At 40.0% G+C, this 15,422-nt stretch overlaps 1 protein-coding gene across 1 annotated transcript; it reads right to left on the bottom strand.

The window, feature by feature from the left end:
- Nucleotides 1-3,988: 3,988 nt before the first annotated feature.
- On the bottom strand, nt 3,989-11,339 carry pskh1 (protein serine kinase H1). Its single transcript, XM_085358597.1, has 4 exons — nt 11,022-11,339; nt 9,630-10,366; nt 7,726-8,643; nt 3,989-4,958 (listed from the first exon to the last, which is right to left on the bottom strand). Exons 2-4 carry the CDS (start codon nt 9,696-9,698, stop codon nt 4,641-4,643), a joined length of 1,305 nt encoding a protein of 434 aa, XP_085214723.1. The 5' UTR covers nt 9,699-10,366; nt 11,022-11,339; the 3' UTR covers nt 3,989-4,640.
- Between the last annotated feature and the right edge of the window lie 4,083 nt (nt 11,340-15,422).

The raw sequence follows: 15,422 nt of genomic DNA, 5'->3' as shown, positions 1-15,422 counted from the left end.
ATGGAACCCACTGACTTTAACACAAGGAAGCTCCTGACCATGCACGGAGGGTTTCACTCCAAGTCCAGCACCCTGACACTATACGCTAAATGGAAGGAAGGATGCCTGGGACTAGTGAGTGTCAGTACCAAAGTCCAGGACGAGACATCTGGAAAATGCCCACAACTGACCGAGTGCTTAGTGAATACCTCAGGCAGCAGAAACCCAAGAAAGAGGAGCAAGAGAAGGAACCATCATGGAAGGACAGACCCCTGCATGGTATGTACCACCGGCAAATAGAGGAGGTAGTTGACATCCAGAAATCTGGCTGGACAAGCCTGGGCTGAAAGATAGCACTAATTATGGCAGCACAGGAACAAGTTCTAAACACAAGATAAACAGAGGCTGGGGTCTATCACACCAGGCAAGACCCCAGGTGCAGGCTGTGTAAAGATGCTCCTGAGACAATCCAGCACATAACAGAAGGGTGCAAGATGCTAGCAGGCAGGGCATACATGGAACACCATAACCAAGTGGCCGGCGTAGTATATAGAAAGATCTGTGCCGATTATGGCCTGGAAGTCCCAAGGTCAAAATGGGAGACGCCCCCTAGGGTGGTCAAGAATGACCGAGCTAAAGATCCCGTGGGACTTACAGATACATACGGACAAAATGGTAATGGCTAACCAACCAGGCATAGTAGTGGTGGACATGCAGAGGAAGATTCCCATAGTCATAGACGTAGCAATACCGAATGACAGCAACATCAGGAAGAAGGAACATTTGGAGCTCAAGAAGTACCAAGGGCTCAGAGAAGAGCTCAAGAAGATGTGGAGGGTGAAGGTAACAGTGGTCCCAGTGGTAATCTGAGCACTAAGTGCAAGTAGGTTCAGCAGATCCTGGGAACAACATCTGAGATCTCTGTCCAGAAGAGCGCAGTCCTAGGAACAGCAAAGATGTTGCACAGGATCCTCAAGCTCCCAGGCCTCTGGTAGAGGACCCAAGCTTGAAGAATAGACTACCCACTGTTTTTCCAATTTTCTCTAGTTAGTATTAGTACATTTCCACTGTGCCTTCCTGCTTGTGTTAAAAGTATTTTAGTACTTTAGTATTTAGCTTTGAGCAAGAATTTATTTGAGTGCAACAGTAACATTTGTTTCTTTAAATGGCACATGTCTAAAAGTGCTTTGCCTCTTTCACTTGCAAGTAGTGTTACATTATTCATCTTGTTTGGCCGTCTAACAAAGGTACATCTTTGGGAAGCCCCTGGAAATAGTTGGATTTCTCAATATATTTGAACAAACAAACATTTGACCCATCTGCAAATATGGAAAGTGCAAAGAAGCAGCAAGTCAGGTTTCGGTGCTTTATTGGCACACACAACTCATGAGTTAAAGAAAAAAAAAAAAATTAAAAAGTTAATGGCAGAGGAATCAAAGTTTATCATTTATTTTGACACAATAACACAAGATGAACTGTTTTCATGTAACAGTGCTGAGTTGGCTACTTCATTTAGAAAGACAGCATTGGCATAAAATGAAACATATATAAAAACATGAAAGGAAACATTTTTTTACAAATGTGCTGAACATGACACACAACAGCCACTCAGTAATGACTAATTCAACTACAGAAATCCCTTTTGAGTCCAAATGCATAATCTGTAGCTATAATTCTTATTTTTTTTACTTTAACTGTTGATTCACTTTTGACCAAATGAACACACTCAATACTGTAGGTTGGAAAGAAAAATCATTCAAGAGGTCACTCAAAGCATTCTTTTAACACGGCTACAGCTGATATCTCAGTAAAGAACACAAATTCTTTAAAGCCTGCAGACTGTGCATTTGATATCAATACAACATTTTTGGGCGCACAGGGTGAAAATTAGAGTTTCGCTTTACAGTTTCTATTTAATTGAGATATAGATATCTATATAGATATATATAGATATATATATATATATATATATATATAAAAAATAAAAATAAGCATTTTACCTGTACAGGAATACTAAGAAAAACAGCAGTAGGACAAAGGAAGAGACTAAAAATGATCAAAGACGACGGAAACAGTTGCATCAGAGAGATGACAAAGCCTCACGGAACAAAAGTGAAAGCCAAAAGACAAAAAGCAAAGGAAAAACTGAGGTCAGCGGACATGGCTCGATCAGGTTTCCAGTACATATTAAAAAGTTCACAACAGCACACTTTTAAACTCTAGGAAAGATCACAGCAAAATCCTCAAAAAGCAAAGACGGAAAGACGGCAAAGTACCATTAAATTTCCTTCTGAAAAAACAAAAATAACAAAAAAACAAACAAACTAGAAAATCATGAATCTCAGTTCAGTACTGTACATTAAGTGCTTTGCCAGAAAGAAAAACAGCAAAAAGGACAAACAATTTCAATCTCATTTGTGAGACTTTTGGTTGTAATACTTCTGGGATTCTTTTTCCCTATCAACTTGGGAATAGTCATCACTTTAACCATCTTCATCAACAAAGTTTAAAAAAAAAAATTAAAAAAAATCACTTTTTCATTTAAAGGTATTGATATTTCATCAGCATAGCTCTGATTTGTGCACTGGTCACAATACTTCATTGCGCAACGATGCTAAATATTCATAAGTTTAGTGGAAATGGTTTAGACCGTAAACATCAGAAAAAACTAACAACTACAGTTTCTTTGCAGCTCCTACTGCAGATCTGATCAACTAGAGTTCTTGTAGCGAGCTGTTTGAATGTTTTATAACTTAAGTTGAAAATGTCTCTGTATAAAAAAAGCCTTGTGCATTAAACTGTATAGCTGCATGGCTGCACTCTTTATCTCCTTCATTTTAGAGTGTTTACATCCACTGAAAGCTAAATACATTACGAAAAACCAAAACACAATCCCTTTAATCTCCACAAACTCCATGACTATATGTGGGTTTTTCAAATGATTTTCTCCAAGCCAATTAGAGCAAGCCCAACATTAGATATCAGTTGCTTAGCATCAGTTGTCTGTTTATCTTCATCATTTTCCTTCCATATTTTTCTAAAGCATACTCTGTAATATGTCTCCTGTTCTGAGTAACATTTTGGGACAAAGTTGGTGGGACTTTAAGACAAGGCTGCATCAAAACTTAAATGTAGTGGAATAAATGTATGAAGTTTGTAAATAGAGTGCTTCTTAAGATTTAGGAAACAAACTACACACTTACTAAACTGACTTACACCTTAAAAAATATGTTACAGTTACAACATATATAATACCAACAATAGAAATTAAGTTTTTGGAGAAAATGATTTCTTGATATCTGATTTCCTACTTGTTTTATTTAAATATGCTTACATAAAGATATTAGAGTTTCAGAATTAGCATTTACTCAGTTTTGAAAGAACAGGCAAGCTCCAAAAACGCTAACCTATCTAAAGTTACTTGGTCACTCTACTGTTATCATAACAATTTGCAATGTGTGGCACTTTTGTGGAATCTAATTTAAATTTACCATGCTTCCAAGAATATTTTTTAAATTATTTTACCATAGCTTTGTTAAGCTCTTTCACAGCAGGGCAATGCCATTTCTGTCACTTGGCTAGCTCAATAAGCTAATGGTAGAGTGTCATAACACCTGGAAATTACTCGGTGAAAATAATCAATTCATAATAAATCTTACACAATTATTTTAAAGCTAGGCTACATTTCTAAAGACAGTATGAAAAGCTCATGGAAACCCAAAGCAGCCTGTGTATCTGTGACTAAGATTCACGTGCCGGTGATCAAGAAAACTCAATGGCCATTTTCCATTATTAAGACAAATCCCTGCTGTACAACAAGGAAAGGCTCATCGCTGGTACTTTACGAGCAATGTCAAATCAAAATGACACAGGCTGCGTTAGGCAATAATCTATTATTTATATTATAAATCTAAGATTTAACAGCGACGCAAAAAAAAAAAAAAAAAAAAAAAAAAAAAAGAGCTTCACAATCTTTTGATAGTTTTAGGATCTTAACAATAATGGCAAGAGTAGCTAAGCTTTGGACTGACTAAATCATTTTGGCCTAAAACGGTGTGATTATGTTGCAGCTCGATATGATTAACCACATCTCAAATCAAAGTCTATACAATTAGCACAATAATAAATTCACAGCAATCAGAAATGAGTGAGAGGAATGTGTTTCCCTCCTCTTCTGAAGAATCTCTTTCCTCTTAGTAATGTCAGTATCCAGAACTCTGTTCAACAGATCCTTGTGGAAGGTCATTATCCAGTGACCATTTGAATGGAGACTAATAATCATGTCAACAATAATAAATAAATATGTAGCGACACAGGGAACGGGAGAACACAAGGAAAGTGAAAGGCACCATCCTGCTAAAAGTAAATGTGAAAGAGTGGATGGAGCAGTTGCAACACACTGCCATAGACGTTGAATGATTTTGTCATCTTTCTGACTTGTTCTACAGTCTCAGTTACTTTTCAGCTTTGTCATTTTAGAGTCATGGATTTAGTCAAGTCATTATCCTTGTTTTAAGGCAGAAATGTGGGACTTCAAGACACTTTTGCCCCCCAAACACTGGCAGCAACTCAAAGCTTCAGTCATTGCTGTGTTGTTTAAAGGAAAAAAAAAAAAAAGAAGAAAGAAGGTCCGCTACAGTCGCTGGCTGTTGGGCCTTGCTTCAGCCATCGTACTGCTGCTGATAGCGCCGGTTCAGCTCTCGCAGCTCCTTCTCTCTCACCCGCCGAGCCTTGTTGGATTTGGTTGAGCGGCTGGAGCGCGTGGACTGGGATGACTTGGTGCTGTGGCAGCGTGAGGACGCACGCTTCAGGAGGTTGTGAGATATGCAACGCTGCAGGTTCTTCATGGACGACGAGGCTGCCATGCTGACGATCCAGGGGTGCTTGAGGGCCTGACCGGCGGTAAGTCGCTCACTGGGATCCACTGTCAGAACACGCTCTACAAAGTCTTTGGCAAGGTTGGACACACTGGGCCATGGCTGCAGAGGGAAGACAGGCAAGGGAGAAAGACTGAAATAAAACCAACTGGTTGAATTTTACCAAATTTCTTTATATACTTTATAGAAGAGGTTCATTGTATATTAGGTACAACTAGCTGAAACTAATGATAAGAGTCGAAGCAGACTGAAGCAAAAACATTTCACTTTCCATGCATCTCCTTAACATAACAGTATATACAGAAGGCTTGTAAAAGCTTTGCACATCTGATAAAACCAACAAATTTTCTCTGAAATACAAATCGGTGGTTGTCCAACAGAAAAAGCTTACTGATGTGCAAAATATTTACGCCAACAATATATGGAGAACACTTTCATTGGAAGCCACTTTCGGTCCCCCAACAAAAGTTGCAAAGCAAAAAATTTGTGTTCAAAGAGCATGAAATGAGTAGCTATAGCATTAATCTTGAGAAATGTTGGCAGGGTTTTTCCCAGTGGACACAAGATGGCAGCAGAAACACAAAGCAGCAATGAGCAGTACTAGTAAAGCATCTACAATAAGTTAATTAAGTTATTTTATTAAGCAAATTAAAATTGCCCAATGCATACATTTTGAGTGGCTGTTCTCAAGATGTTAAAAGTTAAAGCCTTTTACTCTCGGTAAAAGCCTTTTTTAACGTTAACTCTGACATGGACTCTTTTTACTGTAAGTTCCTGGTGATGAGTTAAACTATTTCTACTTAGACAGGAATTGGGAACATCCATCCTGCATGCCTCTTCTCACACACACACTTTACATAATGTCCTGCTTGGCAACTAGCTGTGTTTTCAGTCTCCCAGCAGACAACTACCCCACTTCAAATCCCACAGCAGGTAAATCACCAGTGCTGGCTAAAAATACATGACATATATACATATAACCCACCTCAATACAATTCTCCCCCACCCTATAACAATGACTGGGCTGTGTTATATCCTGGAATGGAGCTGTAAATGTGAATATTATTTATCACAGCTGTAAAGACCAACGTCCCCAAGGGAAGCACATTCAAGCCTGCTCTACCGCAGCTCCTCCAATCAGGACAAGCTTTTCTTCAAGAACAGCTTTGGGATTTCTCAAAAACATTGACGTGACCACACGTACAGAAGGTCTCTGACTGGCATTACTGGCAAACCCTGACGAATTCACATAAGTGAGGCTCATTAGTCTGATTTGGTATCTTGCAAAAGTACTGCCCATTTGGTATAGCTTTCTATTTACTTAATTATTTATTTATTTTCCGCCTTCGTTGTATATTGGTTTCTCTTCTTCTTACTTTAGCACCTTTGTGGTTCAGCTACCCAATTTCGCTGTGCAAGAAACTGCACAATGACAATAAAAAGCTCTAAGTCTCTAAGTCTAAGTATTTAGCTCTTTTGAGGGCAATGCTCTGCACTCATATGGAAGCAGTTCAAACCTTGTGAATGGTTTGACCACTAGTAGACATTCACAGGCTACTAAAGGATGGGTTACGATCATTAGCCAACAAATGTTCCTGCAAATTGTAGTGCAGTAATGCACCACAAAACACTGCAAGCTAGCAAACACGGATAGGCATTAGATTCAACTTAGTCTTTTGAAAACTGAAACTGTTCAACAATATGCTTTAAAACATGCACACAATATTTTATGGTGAACAAACATTGAATGAAAACACCTTTATGAAGAAGAAAACTATAAAACAGCAAAATGAATATTTTTACAATGAAAAAATTGTAAAAAGGCTGAAATGACGTGTGAAATGTGATTTACTTTCATAGCACTAAGATTTGCCTACAGCAGGCAGCTGTTTTTATGAGAAAAAAAAAATCTTATAAGCCCACCATGCACTCCTTAACTGGCCATGGACAGCAACTAGCTAATGAGCACAGACGCTATAACCTCAGCTACATCTTTGAGTAATGGTAGATCAATGAAAAATGTTGCTCTGTATCTTTTGGACGTATAGAGACAGCTGTTTGGAAATTTTATAAACACTGTTTATAATTTGTCCCAGAAATGTCCCGAGAAAGTAGCTTCTGCTGTTTGTTGTTTTTGCCAAAGAAATGTTGTGAATGTCCAGAGATATTCTTCTCGTTACTCTCGAGGTCTTCTGAACTGTTTATAAAGTACAAACTTATCCTCAAAATGTGTAAAGGTCGGTTCTAGTGAAAAGCTCTATTTACTTATTTCAAGGAAAACTCTGTATGCAGCACAGCTGGTTCAGCCAGAGTCTGTGCTGAAGCAAAATACTGGCTCCTTGGAAGTGTTTTCAATTATTAAACATCCCTGATCTGGCCTTATCTTAGCTGTCAGATATTTGAGAAGTTAAAAATCTGGCCAAATCCCCAGAAAACTCAGATGATTCAACTGCTTCTCATTAAATATTACAAAACTACTCAGCGATTATTCACGCTGGAGTGGTTGTATGTGGGGCAAACATTAACCACGGGCCCCTTTGGTAACATTAACATCCCACACTGTGAAACAAAGGAATGGACTACTCAGCATTCTTCTGAATTGATTTAGAAAAGACAAATTACTGAGAGTGCTCCAGTGTACAAGGTACCAGTTTACGTGAAATGACACATAAAAAGTGGAGAATTGTGAAGGATTTGAAGTCCAAAAAAAGACACAGTGTATGTATCTGGGTTACAACCGTTTCACCTCACAAGCTTAACTTCCTGGAAATCTGTTGACAAAGCCCCCTGCAGTCTGAGGAATGCATTCCTAATACGACCGAAGTGTGCTGGTGTAAGGGAAAAGTGAGCAACAGATTTAACTCCTCACCTCTCCAGAAAAGCTGTATTTCCCTTTGAGGATCTGCCGGTAGAGCCTCATGCGATTGTCGTCCTCGAAGGGCATGGTTCCACTCATCAGGATGTAGGAAATCACCCCAAGCGCCCACATGTCCACAGCGTTTGTGTACGGCTTCCTCACTAGGATTTCAGGCGCTATGTACTCCGGTGTGCCGCAGGTGGTCTTCATCAAACACTCGCCTCCCTTTTTCCTACTACTGGCCAAACCAAAATCAGTGATGATGATCTTGGAATCAGGTCCCGGGTGGTAGTAGAGCAGGTTCTCAGGCTTCAAGTCTCGGTGAGTGATCCCCAAAGTGTGGAGATACTTGACGCCATCCAGCACCATCTGCAACACCCGTGTGGCGTCCCGCTCTGTGAAGGAGCCGCGTGCGATGATCCGATCGAAAAGTTCTCCTCCAGTGGCCAGCTCCATGACCATGTAGACACGCTCAGCTGTCTCGAAGACCTCCATGAGTTGGATTATATTAGTATGACGAACACGACGCAGAACACACAGCTCTGACTCGCACACCTCCCTCCCCTCACGGTACCGGGTCTCGATCATTTTGATTGCGTATGGCTGTCGGGTGCTCTTGTGCTCCACGCGGACCACACGGCTAAAGCTTCCCCGGCCTATCAAAGCTTTGATCTCGTACTTGGCTGTAACCCGGGGATCAAACTTAGCTCTGTATTTCGCCACTTTCCTTCGCTGAGGATCCGGCAATTCAGACAGGTCCTTAGGGAGGTGAGCTGAAGCGGTGGGAGTGGCAGTGTGAGACTGGGCTTGATGTGGGGAGGTGATCTCTGCTTTGTCACCTGCTCCACCACCAGCCACACCCATCTTGCTTCCAGAGCCATCCCCTCGTATGAAGTGCTTATAGATATCTGTCTGAGGTTGAGGATCAACCTGAAAAATACACAGCACAGTTCATCAAAATACACAGAAGATCAATGAAAGAAAGAAATCAACTAAAAAAATACCATACTAAATTATACTTATATTCTTTGTCTATACAATGTCTACAGTTACAGATTAGATGTGTTCAAAGCAGCCAGTCTCCACACTGCAGCTTTGTGTAGTAAGTAGGAGCAATAGATATTTTACAGCATTTCTGAATAAATCAATTTTTTTTTTCAGTTGGTAAATAAAAAGACCAATAAAATGTTTTGTTGCACCCACTAATCAGTCTCAAAACCAAATATGTTCAGTGTAAAGTAACAAAAGAACTGCGGCTGAGGTGATAGATCAGGTTGTCTGCCAATCAGAAGGTTGTTGCATTGATCCCTGACTCTCTCTTGTCCACATGAGAGAGGCATCCTCGAGCAAGATACTTAACCCCGAGTTTTCCTGATACATCCACAGTGTGCCACAGACAAAAGTTATGTATGAATGAGACCCAATTGTAAATTTTGAGTAGAGAGGGACTAAATCCATTTACCCATTAGCCACATTCAAAAAGATTAGATATATAAATTTTTTAGTTTTACTTTTAAAAACACAAATTAATATTAAGTCAAAAGACTACCAGATTAGTTTTCTAACAGATTCCCCTCAAATACTTAGGACTAAAAAAATATTATATGAAGAGACATTGTTTAATCATAGTTGTGTTGTAATCTAGATCTTTTAAAAGCAAAATTTCATGTTGAAATAAATGTACCTATGAAAGCACTTTGACTTTGTATTGTTTTCCCTCCTGTGGATGATGATGAAATATTCACATCATTCAAAAGCCGCATATGTTATTTTCCTTTTTAACCAAACAAATTGCCTCCAAAGTGACTTTAAGCCATTTCGGACAGCTCCACCATGTCACTGTATCTGGACAGTGAAGCTGTTGATATGCATGATTACATACGCCATAACCATACAGTTACAGCATCTTTACTGACCTTTTTGACCAGGTCCAACTTAACATCCTCTGGAGGCTCAGGGAGGACCTTACTGTTCCGGCACCCCATCACATCACCTTGGGCCACTGCCCAGTCAGCCACACAGGCCACCAGGAGCCCTGCCTCATCACCGCCACAGCCGATTTAACAGCAACATCCAGGCTGCACCCAGACTCAGCTTGAGGGTTCATGAATAAAGTGGATTACATCCACTCAAGTACCAGTGAGCTGGTATCAGCAGTTACAGTACATGAATGCGATTGAGTCTGGTTTAACAACTCCCAAGTGCTCATGAATACATCTTGAATGGGCCTGCAGCTTACGCAAATCTCTGGTACTAGTTGTCTTCAGTGTGCTTCGGTAGGCCTGTAGCAGGGCCACACAGTCAGATGTTATCAAGGATGCATCTCAGATAGGATAATGTACAGAGAAAATGGAATGGATACAGCCGGTGTGGATGCTCACGGCAAAAAAAAAAAAGAAGAAAAAAGTTTGATCCGAAAGGGAGCCGTTAGCCTGAGCGTTATCCAGCTTCTCTAAAGCAGGCTTAACCGGAGCTGCCTTTAGGGGGAAAATGCAAAGTTGTCCTCAGGACTCATTCAAAACTTCCAGGGAAAATAAGACCACCATCAACTACGCTATGATCCATTGGGAAAAGCTGCAATGTCAGCAGCGGTCTAGCCACACATGAAGCAACTCCCCTGGAGAATCACAAGCTGAAGAACAGTGAAGGGAGGCTGTGAAATGCAAAGAAAAAATTAAGCACAAAATAAAATATGAATACAAGTTTGTGTGTTTATCAAATGCAGATATGACAGCAGGCATCTTTTAACATACATGCTTTTTGGTCACTCATTTTAACACTATTAAAATTAAGTATACTTTTATATGGAAGTTGTGTGATGAGGCCATACTGTCAGACTCCCAGCAGAAATATATGATCAAAGCTATTAATACATGTTTTGGAATGACTAAGACGACATGTGACAGGCTTTGCCATTATGAAAAGAGAGCACCAACACAGATGGTCACATATCTGAGCTGGAAGGCTGGTCGATATACTTTATTTTTATTTTTTGTTTGTACAAAATGTTTAGCAACCTACCACAAAACAAGAACTAAGGAGTATGTTACAGGCTGAAACTAATAAAACTGAAAATGGGTACATTTACTTAAGAAACCTAAAGCAAAACTACACTTAACTTCGAGATTTTTCTTTTTTTTTTTTTTTTTAAGTGAAGGCCTTTTTCGTGTTTATTTTTTTATGATAAAACCCACTTTACCTGATTTTCCCCAACCTTTAGTAACATTAGGGTAGTCTCTAAAAGTTTTCACTAAGAACCCAGACATTAAAAGCGTAAGAGTGACTCTGAATCTCACCTCTCGACTTACCCGAGATAGCGAAGTGTCTAAGTACGCTAACTAGCCTGCTAGCAGCAAGGCAGGACTCCCAACTTTTGCCAAATCCAGCCTCCTCACCCCACTCTCACTCAGCTGGGCTCTCCATTTTCACCTCGTAGTTTCCCAACTTTACTCCCGAGGACAAACAACTCAAATCCATCACGGCCTTTCTTGGCGACACTTTGTCACTTTTAGAGTTTGCTAATTTGTTTTCATGGTGTTACAAAATGTTAAAGAAGTGTACAAGAACACTCAAAGTCATCCCGTCGGTTGCTTTTCTGGACGGTGTTTTTCAACCAGGACCACCTTCCCACACCCACAGAGAAGCGTCAAGAGGCGCCGGCGTTCCGGCCTAGACTTTCAAAATAAAGCAGATTATAGTTAAATAAAAGACTAGTATCCAGCCATCCACTCATTATTCATTTTTATAAATATGCAGCTCTACACATATAAATCTGGAAATATACTGTCTTCATGTCTGCACTGTGTTCTTCTTATTGTCCGTCTATTCTGTTAAGTGCATTGAGAGCAAAGAAAACAATTCCTTGTGTAGAAAGTGTAAGGTGATTCTAATTTCTGCATTAAAATATAGATACTTTTGAAATCTAGTATCTGCAGATACCAAGTACCCATACAAAATAAGTGTAAAATTAGAAAACTATACTATAGAAAACTATATTCCTTACGTTGAAGTAAATGTTGAAAATACGTCTTTATATATATATATAAAGGAACATCAAGCTCGACTTTCAAATTGCTTTCCTAACTTTGTAAATACAACCAGGAATTAAAATTTAGTAGATCTGTGTTTAAAAATTCAAACACAAAGATGAATTAAATGTAAAAGTCAGCTCATACATTTGCACTATAGTCTCATTTCAGCGCAGTGTAAAAGTCTTTGCTGTGCTTTGCTGACTTTTATGGTGATGCTGATTTGCCCTTGTTCCTCCTCAGACACAGAGTGGAACAGATAAGACAAGAGGAGTGAAATAATAAAGAGTTTACAGAATCACCTCAGTTTGCCATAGGACTAAAAAGACCTTTGGCAGCTACCTTTCTCCATGCTACAGTGCTGGTGGCATGGTTCAGCAAACACACAAAATTGAATAGATTTCCCCCTTAGATTGGCTTGTTGCCACTGATCGTGATCTAATCGTTTAGTGTATTCCTACTTAAGAAACATAAAAATGATCACAAGTGACACGTAATGACTGTAAAGATGCACTAAATTAACTCAAAGATGCAAAACAATTATAGAGAGACACAAAATCACCATAAACTGATTGTAAGCAACCACAGAAAGCTGCATGATGATCACCCAATGGTACCAAATGAGTACAAAGACACACTCGGTGACACAAAATGATCACAAACGGATGCCAAACAAATATGAAAAAGTAACGCATAGTGTGTGTGGCTGTGGTCATTAGGAACTAAAAGCTCTATTGAGCTCTCGGTCATGATCTTCTAACAATAGTTGCATGTTGACATTTCAAGAAGATTGTTCTTGGTCTACTCTTATTTTGAAAGCTATATCATTTTGCTTCCTGTGCACTTTACCTGTTTGTGTCTAACTGTACACATCTCTCCGCTTCCACCCAACTTTTTTTTCTCCCCTTTTTTTTCTTTTTTTTCCTCTGTAAAATCGGACGACCTCCCTCGGCTTGTTTCGACCCCGTTAAGTCCTCACCGTCACTTCCTGGATACAGAAAGAAGTCCCTATGACTTTTTTTTTTTGTCTTGAAACAGTACAAGAAAGTTTAGAAGTTATGCTTCCAACTAAAGGAGTTCCACATAGGATGACTAGTATCTGACCCTGACATGCCTCAAGTCACAACATCTGAGAGAATCTGTGATGTTACAGCTGCTGCAGCTTTCCACAGACATCTGAGCAAAATATAAATGATGTGGAGCAAGTGAAAATTTTACATTATAGTTAGTTTTATTATTCCTTTATGTGATGGTATCCCACTGAGGCACTTTGGGGAACCACTGGTGATCTTTGGGGTATTTTTTATGCATTTAATTCAATGCAGGCATGCAAATAAAATTGAGGCCACTTCACTCGCCTCCACTCTGAAAACATAATTTATACAGGACTAAACCATATGTCGAGGAGCTCTCCCTGCCGTGCAGTTTCTACAAAATTAAATGAAAGCATGCATATGTTTTTGTTTTAAACAGATTTCATGTGGTTAATTATATGCTTTGGTTGTGTTTAAAGATATAGGTTTGCAGGACAAAATGCATATCAGCTGTAGTCTGATATGCTGAGCTTTGCATCAGTGAAGTAAAGCTCTTACAGGATTTTTCCACACGGTGTCACTGCTAACATAAAAGTCACTCCAAGGCTACCTCAGACTGTAAAGTACTTTTAAGCCATTTAATTAGAATAACTTTTTCTTTACATGCCTCCACTGTACTGGGATGAGTAATGTTCAGTTTCACCCTGCTTGATTCACGAGCAGTATAATAAACAACGCAGGTCCTTGGCTTTGATATTGATGTGATGGAGCATACTGGACTCAGTGTTGTAGACTCACTTGACCAAGGCTTGTGCAGCTTGTGCAGGGCGCAGCAGAGTTTTGTGGAGCAGCATTAAAAGAATAGAGAATTAGTAATAGGAAGACAAATGTTCCAGAAAGAGAGGCAGAGACAGTAAAATTCATCTTATGATGCCAATAAAGCTCCCTGAATTGGATTGAGGGAGTGAAAATGAGTGGGGGAGAAGGGTGGGGGTGACGGAGGAAGACAACGGATGACAGATGGTGGGTACCAGACAGAAATATAGGAAGAAAGAAATGGTGGGAGGGGGTAGAAAAATGAAGCAGCAGAGAGTAATCAAAACGGAAAGAAGGAGATAAGGAGAGAGAGAAGAAGACCCGCTGCAGCCATGAGGCAGGGACAGGGAGAAAAGGATGAGACAAAGAGAGAGAGATAAAAGCAACGAAAGAGATCCTCTGAGGGCTCTTGCTGCCCATCCAGCCTCTCTGCTCTATCTGCAGTGCAGCTGAGGTCAGGGCCTCTCCAGCGCTGCAGCCCGCTCTGCTACGTCGTCATCTTTGTGATTGATCACCGCTTTGTCGCACTCTGATCAAGATGCTTTGTCTGAGTGCCCTGCTTCTATTGACACTCGTGTGTATTCCTCTCCATCGCTACTCTCCCAGCACTCCATACCCACATCTTTCTCTCTCTCCATTTCCACTTGTGCTGTCCTGTTACTCACACTATTTTCCCCTTTCAAAGGTCAATATCATCTATTAGGTCTAAATTTGCTGACTGCTGTATTATTTATCCCTACAGAGAAGGAGGAGATGCTCTATTAAAAGCTCAGTTGACTCCATCTGTGTCTCTGTCTCCATTAATATCCCCATGATAGTTCCCCCTCATTTGGGTGTAGGTTTGTGAGAAAGAAGAGCTTTAAAGTGTGTGCCGCATGTTTCTGCAGAGGATGAGTAAGAGCCCGTGAGAGTTTCCAGTGAGCGCATAGAAGCAGTCCGGTGCTGCGAGACAAAAGGAGAAACTCTAGAAGATGACATCCTGTGTCAGATTTGATCCTTGTCGTAGGATTTTTCTGTTTCTGCAACTCCCCCTGCATCCAGACCGAGATCACTACTGTACGCTGTCAGTACAATCAGGTGATAGTAAACTCACTATTGATTACCACAGGCACATTACTCCCTCAAGGAATATTGCGCGACTACTATACTGACACCACAGGAGATAAAAATATCATAAACTACAACATACTCCTTCTCAGGATATTATTGACCACCATACGCAAGCTATTAGTTTCCATATCACGAGAATATTACAGGAATTTTATTCTTGTCCTGAGGTACTGTATCTACATGGTAAGTGTCACAGATATTGTAGGGTTTTTATTTGGTCCCTGTTGAATAGTGCATGTCTGGGACACCTGGTTCTAACTTTTACAGTCCAGCTGATGGCCAGTAAGTGCTTCTGTGTCTATTTTTTATTGGCTTTTTATGAGAGTTTTGCAAAATCGCTGGGGAAATATCTCATCACCATATAACAGATTCAAGGTCCCCGGTGTCCCTGAAAGTTGAAGATGCTCACAACACTAAAACATCCAACTAGTAAATTCTTGTGTAACCTGCTTGTACTGAACTCTGTAGCCATACACGCAGGAAGATAACCAGGTATGAGGGAAGGAAGGCGTAAACACAACAAGAAGACTGGACAGGAACAGATATTGATAAAGTTTAAATATAAATGTTGCTCTACGTTCATAGAAATGACTAGCAGTCAGGTTTGTCTGATTGACTGTACTTTTCTCCCTCTTGTATACTTATTCTTTTTTATTGCCTCAGTCTTTCTCAGGTCATTGTTGGCATCATGCTCTCTCTTTCTATTTTCTGTCTCTCATAG

Source organism: Diplotaxodon limnothrissa, linkage group LG7 (genome assembly GCF_057381915.1).
Source record: "Diplotaxodon limnothrissa isolate DT_005_m linkage group LG7, D_limnothrissa_male_GT1.1, whole genome shotgun sequence".
Classification (NCBI taxonomy): Eukaryota; Metazoa; Chordata; class Actinopteri; order Cichliformes; family Cichlidae; genus Diplotaxodon; species Diplotaxodon limnothrissa.
This window is presented reverse-complemented; position numbering and strand designations above follow the sequence as displayed.